General features: G+C 51.5%; 1 protein-coding gene across 1 annotated transcript in view; it reads right to left on the reverse strand.

Moving 5' to 3' along the window:
* Positions 1 to 5,943, reverse strand: part of ENPP6 (ectonucleotide pyrophosphatase/phosphodiesterase 6) — a 35,457-nt gene extending 29,514 nt beyond the window's left edge. The window contains exon 1 of the mRNA XM_054203638.1: positions 5,499 to 5,943. Coding sequence (XP_054059613.1) covers positions 5,499 to 5,754 — 256 coding nt within the window. The 5' untranslated portion in view covers positions 5,755 to 5,943. The remainder of the gene's footprint in view (positions 1 to 5,498) is intronic.
* Between the last annotated feature and the right edge of the window lie 1,213 nt (positions 5,944 to 7,156).

Here is a 7,156-nt window from a genome sequence, read left to right on the forward strand (position 1 = left end):
CTGGCTTTTCTCTCGGCTTGGACGGTGAAGCTGAGATAGTTTCAGTTCACGTGTGCCGATAATAAATTTCCCTGCTCTGCTCCTATCCCTCCATTTTTTTTATGTCTCAGACAACGTGCAGGTGTTGTTTATGTGCTTAAAAACTTGCTTAACTGCTTAAACAGAAATTGTCAGCGTCCTTTCCCGGACCAGGCTGGAGTTAGCAGAAAAGAGGCATCTGCTAGAGCCATCGCCAGATGCGGTTTCCTCCGGGTCCCAAGTGGATGGAGAGTGGAGATGCTGTGCCGTAAACCAGGAGACCTCTCACAGCAGACAATAAATGTACTAGTGCCTGTGCACATCAGCCAGCCCCCAGAGGACCCAGGGGTGGGAGCCTGAAGGACATTTGCTCCCAGAAAGCGTGGAATAAACTGGGTGTGGTGAATGTCAAGGTTAGCCGTGCTCAGGGGAAAACAGAAGCAGACTGGCTACTTATGAGACCACAACATCACCCACCAAAGCCCCTCACCAGTCAACTATGCCAACACTGAGGGTGAGGAGCAGAGGAAGGACGGTAGAAACACAGAAGATGCGTGAAACCTTCAGTCTGGCAGAGTAGACCTTGACTCTCACCCATCCTTGGGACCTGCCATGTTGCTTCTCTCCCTCCTGCCATGCAGAGGAGAAGGTGATGGCACATGCAGGGCTTTTCCACAGTGGCTGGGAAAACACCATGCCCCACCTCAGTATTTTAGAGAAGCCCTGAACATGCCATCGCTGGGACACGACAAGTGTGGGACAGCCCTGTGAAGACCACGGGCCTCACTTTGGGGTTCAGGAGGCCTGAAACACAATCTGCTCAACCTCCTCCTCCATCCCACAAGCCCTCACGGGATCTCATAGCTTCTCTGCCAAGTATTTAAGATCAGGTTCTCTCCAAAGAGGGACACAGAGGCTCCTCTCCAAGCAGCTCTCCACCCACCCACCGTTCTCTGGAGCAGGGACTCCCTCCGCTTCCCATGGAGGCCAAGAGAAACACGGCTCTTGGACGCGGGGCTGCACAGCTGACCAGTGGCTGCTGCGTCCTCACGGAGGACCTGCCAGAAAAGACCTCATTTGTTGTTAGGATCTTGGAAAATAAATCCTCCCCAAGCTTCCAGCTCAGATGTGATACTGGCTGCCCGTGTTTATGCTGGCTGAGGCTGGAAATGTGAGGGGCCCCCACATGCCTGGAGCTGGGGGGGGTTCAGAGGAGCTGGGGGTCCCCCAGCACCCCCCCAAGGCCGGTGGGTTGGCAGGCGAGGGGGACCCAAACTCCTCAGCATGGGAGATACGGCACGAAGGGTTCCGAAGCAATGACTCGTGCTTGGAGCGGTCACAGGGAGACCTCAGACTTTCCATTTAGCTTGGCGTGAGAGCTCCCTGCAGAGCCAGGCGCAGGCAGGGAAAGGGAAATATTAAAAGCTCCCCACAGGATAAAAAAAAAACCGAGGTGGCTTGTGGTCTTAATTCCTTTCTTTGCAAAACAAACAGCACATGGTGTGATTAAGTGAGCCTTTTGGGATACGCGTATTTGGACTCCTTCTTCCCTCCCTTGCCAAGTCCACATTGAGCCTCGCAAAGCTCTCTCAAACACACGTGTCAGCAGCAGCGTCTCCTTTTACCTAATTCACCATTTTACGCTGTGCCTTTCAGGTCAACAACTGCAATATCACAACCGGAGCGTGGGGAGCTAGGACACCAGGTAGGATTCAGTCTAGCAGCTCAGAAAACAACCCAACCACCCAAGAACCAGTCTTTACGCTGCTGCGGAAGTCAAAACTGAGAAACACGGCAGTAATGAAGTTGTTAGAGAAAATTGCTTTCCAAAGAGTGGGATTTTAAGCTGAGACATCCTTGGGCTACGTTGCACACCAGATTTTTGTAACAGAACTTCTCTGGTTGCACGTCAGCGAGTTCCTTTTGCTCCAGCAATGACTTGGCTGTTATTTGGTGTTTCTTCAAGCAAACAGCAGGTCATGACGCCATGCTCTGGCTTGCAGGGAGACTGGAGCTTCTCCCCAAGCTCTGAATCACTGGGTGACTTTGCATGGAGAAGCCAAACCATTAGCATTTGTCTTGTTTTTATGCTCTGGTTTTCTTTCTCATGGTTGCTGTAGTCATGGAGGAAGGGAAAAGACCTCCAGGCAGGCCCCAGGCTTTGGGCTGAGGCTTTCTGTGTCACTTGGGGAAGCTCCAGCAAATATCTTCTCACAGGATAACATCAGCAGCAGATTTAAGTAGGAGGGGGACCCACGGAGAGCTCTGCCGCTGCCCTGCAGCACTGCGTGACCACGGGCGAGTCACCTCCTTCCATCTGCTCCCCTTCCAACACTTTGTTTACCGATTCCTCCCGCGGTGTCTGTGCTTCACCTAGCACCTAGTCTCAGCAAAAGGGGGCATGCGTCACATTAGCACACATTAGTTAATTATTTTTAGGTACATGGCTCTTGGTCATCAGTTATGGTTGCATCTATTTGGTTACAGCTTTGAAAATCTCAGTGAACTTGCTGTTCCTCGTGAATATTAAATTTAATTGGGCTGCCCTCTTGAAATCATCAGTAAAGTGAAATATAATGACTAGAAGATCCTGCGTATAAATGGGCAGATGTGCTATTGCTTGCTGGTTGCCTGTTGCAGAGGAACACTACCTTCTGGCAGGGCTGAGGGGTGCAGTTCAGCATCTGCAATGAGACGCGGTGGGGCAGATGCTGCTGACCTCCATAACCTCCTCCTGCAGGTCTGGGCAGGAGAAGGAGGTGAGTTCTCATTTGAGGGGACTGACCTGTCCCAATGGTGATGGTGTCTGAGGAGCAGAGTCCACGGTCCTCCTCCAAAGCCACCGAAATGAGGGAGAACTTCCCTCTGCAACAACTAAACCTCTTCGGAGTCATGAAGGTTGCGTGGGTGTGGGGTGAAGGGCAGTATGCAGAAAGGAGAGGCCTCAATCACACAAACAGAGAGACGCAAGAGAGAAATACATCCAAACCGCAGCATTTTCATCACGTTCTGTCCTAGATCTGGCAGCTGTGTATGCTCCTGAACCCATGTGGGGCCACAATTCCTTGTAAATGGGCAGAGAAAGAAGGGACGGCAGTGTTTATCCAAAAATGTGTTGGCATATAATGAACAAGCCAGGGGTGGGAATGGGCAGGTGGGGCCAGAAATTTCTTAAACTGATTTAGCTGAAAAAAAAGTCAATATACTGTGAAACCCCATTCACAAATGCTAAAATACAGCAATTTGGAGGTTAAAACGTGAGTTTCTTAATGGCTCGTGAAGCAGCAGTGTAGGACAAGATATGAAGAACCACTTGTCCTTGTAGTTCCTGGTTTCTCTGAAGAAACTGTGGCAACATTTAAGTCCCGCACATCCCAGTTGCAAATGGAAACAATACCAGGTTAAGGCCCCCCCGACCCCAGCGGAGATGCATGACTGGTGAGATGCGATGTAAGCCTTCTCCTGCCCGTACAGCAGTGATGGGGACACAGTTAAGCGGGTCACTATGGCACGATGCTCGTGTCACCCTGCCACGCAGAATTTTTTCTAAAAGCTGTCCCAGCTCTGTGAATCGAAAGTGCACAGACTCGGCACAGCCAATGCTATGTTTGCCGCGTGTCCCGCGCTCCCACCATCACCTCTCACTCACTAGCCCCTCCATCAACTCGTCACACAACGTGGTGTCTTTTTTCAGTGGGGACCATGCCATGGCGTTGGGGCTAAGAACAGTGCAGCCATGGGATCTACCCAGGACGTAGCCACGGGGTCCACTAGCACCCTAGAGGCTCAAGTGCAGTCTCAGATCTTCCCTTGGGCATGTTCATGCCCTAAACTTGGTCCTCGGTTGGTTCCTGCCCTATCTAACACCGCTGTGACTCATGTGTCAGGAAGGTGAATTGTTATTTGCAGTTAAGTTGTATTCGCATTGAGATCCTCATCGTGAAGGCCGGGAGATTTGCAAGAAGAGTGGAGTTTGGTCTCATAGGTTGTCTCATTGCTCCAAGCTGGGGTGTAGAAACCCTGGTACCTTAAAAACGTGAAAAGTCTAGTAGCGGTGTTTCATCATCTAAAACAAAACTCCTTCTCTGTGAGTACAAAATAGGGCGTTTTCAAAACTCCTCGAAAGGCTGACTACAGACGTCACTCCACGCATATGCACTTAATGGGAGTGATGGTTAAACGTGGTAAGGAGAGAAAGCAGTCGCTTTCCCTCTTCTCTTTAATAAAGAAGCTTTTTGCACCTGAAGCGTTAAGCCGCTTTGCCTACGTACACATAAAGAACAAGGTCCACAATGGAGTCACACCTCCATTTTCAGTCGTGGCAGTGACATTTGCTCTGCGTTCCTGCATGTGCATCAAGTCATGAAAAAAAAACAAACAACAAACCGGTGATGGCTTTGTACTCTTTTCTGTTCAGAGATGAGCAAGAGAAAGGCATTTCTCTCCCAGGAGAGGGAGGAAGGGGTTAAGCGCTTTCAAAACAAGCTGGGCACAACTGATGTCAGATTTTTGTCTTACAATGGCATCTATTTGCTTTCCCAGCAAGTGGCGTACAGACCACTGGGCATTGTATTGTTCAGGACAGCAGAAGATACCACATATCTTCGGAGAGGACAGATTTTCTCACTCCCCCTTAGCTGCGATGTCTTGTTTGTTAAATAACTCTGGGGGAAAAAAATCCAATCGGAAACTCCAGAAAAACTTTCCTGTTTGGGTTTTGTTTTGTTTTTTGTTTTTTGTTTTTTTTTTTAACTTAAATTTTGTTTCCAGGGTGTCTTTCTCTGCTGTACTCTGTGCACCTTCCTAGGGTCACTGTAATCATGTGTCGCTCCGCGTCGTTTAAAAGGAAATCAGCATCGTGAAAATTATGACCATCCTCCCCATTTTCTGCAAGCCTCTCCTGGGCTGCCAGAAAAAGGCAAAGTGTAGGGGAGCAAAAGCAAAAAATCCCTCATGTCTTTCTATTTGGCTATTCCCGATTATCTTACAAGTACAAGGAAGTAGGGGGAGGTTAAGACAGGGACCTGTGAAAGCAGAAAGTCTGTTTAACTCTGAATGTGCCGAAACAGACCTGCCGGCTGAAAGTAAGTTCTTCTCTCAGCCCCCTCTCCGTTTACACGCCTTGTCATTAACTGCAAAGCCAGCCAGCGGGCTCCGCATTCATTTTCCGTGCATTCCCCGCTCGTTTTTATGCTCTGTATGCAGCAGCCCCCAGCAGCGCTCCCACCGGGGAGCCCTGGACGGCCGTGCTGCAGGAGAGACGCAGAACTTCAAAAATCGGCTCCAAGCGGCGTTTCCGAGTTCAGAGCAGGTTTCAGACAAGCCCTACCGAGCTGTAACGCCGTGAGTGCTTTTAAACTCCCAGCTAAAAGCAAGACCTCTGTTGTTTTTACGCCGTCTCTGCAGGAAAATGCCACGGAGGGTGCTGCCCTCCCCTTCGGCACCCTGCGAGGAGCATCGCAGGGAAGGCAGGTACTCACCCGTCATCAGCGTGTAGTAATTTGGGTAGGAGAGGCTGGGGAAGTCTGGCGTCATGTAATCCACCTTCACCCCCATGTTGACAATGTCCCGAAAGCCCGGCAGACCCTCCAGCTCGCTGTCGTCGATGTAGTCGAAGCGGAAGCCGTCGAGGAGGAACACAAGGAGCTTGCGGTGGGCCGAGGGGGCGGCGGGGAGCGGCAGGAGGGAGGCCAGGATGGTGGCCAGGATGGCGGCCAGGAGGCTGCGGCTCCCCATGGCCAGGGCACGGGCAGCAGTGAAGGATCTGCGGCAGCTTCTGGCAGGGCTGTCCTCCCTCCCGCTTCCACCGCCCGCGTTAAAGCTACAGCACTGCCCCGCGTGTGCCGTGGGCGTGGGAGGGAGGCCACAGGTTAATTGCAAGCAGATGATTAACTTACATCCCGCCTGCTCGCCGGGAGCAGAGCCCTCTCGCCTGCCAGCCCAGCGAGAGAGGTCCCACGGTGGGCGGCTGCTTTCTTCACATGAGAGTGTCACGCCTCCAGCCACACGAACGCGCTCGCTCTTCTTATCTTTCTGGCAGAGATGAGCCACTTGGGATGGGATAGAGACCCGGAGTGAGATTAAGGCAAAGCATCTCCCCGGTTCGGGATGTGGGGTATGGGAGTTGAGGTCCGGCATCTCCATGACACAGCGCCATGGAGCACAGTCCCTGCAAAGGACCCTGTCCTCTCCGCTTGCTCCGTGCTGCCATGGGGCTAATCTATTTTTCAGCATCAGACCCAACAAATGATACATTTATTTTCTGGCTGTTGAGATTATTAAGATATTAAGAGATTAAGAGCAGAGTGGCACTAAATTTCCTATTAAAAATGAAAAAATTGTTCACATTTTAGTCACAAATCACCAGGAGGTTCTTCTCCTGCCAGCCACAGGAGCCTAGCTATACCTCTGAATGCAATGGCAGCACCTGTCGTCCACCATAATTACATATTAACTCGCTTTTCTTCAATTGTGTTTGTTTTTCCCAAATAGAAGAAGTTCATGGTGCTGTATTAACTCTGAAGCGCTGCAGGTGAGGAGGAGCTACCTGCCGGGCAGAGCTGGGATGGGGAAAGGGTCACTTTTGAATTTCTCAGTGGGAGGAGGAGAATGTAGCCCCGGGGGGGAGCGTGGGGGATGTTTTTTCCAGCCCGTGTCTCGCTCATCGTGGGAACGGCCCCTCGCAGACGTTTACACCTGGGGAAGGTTACAATAGCTGGACGTCGGAACGTCTGTTTGCTCCTTCAAAGCGCCCAATTGCACGTCGCCTCTTGCCCAACACCGGGCTGATGCAAGCTCAGCAAGACGTCCTTCAGCCTCCCTTGCCCCAAACGCTTATTTTACCCCTGTGCAAAACCCGCTCACATCCTGACCTGCCTTCTGCACGGCCTTGTACTGGCTGCAGGTCACCCACTGCCCCCGGGACATGGCTGGAGAGGTGCTGTCCCTGCATGTCTCTTGAGCTTCCAGCTCAGGATAGAAGATGCCCTGCCAGGGGAAGGGGTGCTGGGGTTTTCTGTGGGAGAGAGTTGTTCCAGGCAGGTGGAAAAGGGTGGAGGGGGAGCTGGCAGTTGAGCTGGGCTGCTCAAGCTCTTCAGCTGGTGATGCTTACGTTGACCTTCCCAGTTGAATTCCTCCA

The sequence above is a fragment of the Rissa tridactyla genome, chromosome 5 (genome assembly GCF_028500815.1).
Source record: "Rissa tridactyla isolate bRisTri1 chromosome 5, bRisTri1.patW.cur.20221130, whole genome shotgun sequence".
Lineage (NCBI taxonomy): Eukaryota > Metazoa > Chordata > Aves > Charadriiformes > Laridae > Rissa > Rissa tridactyla.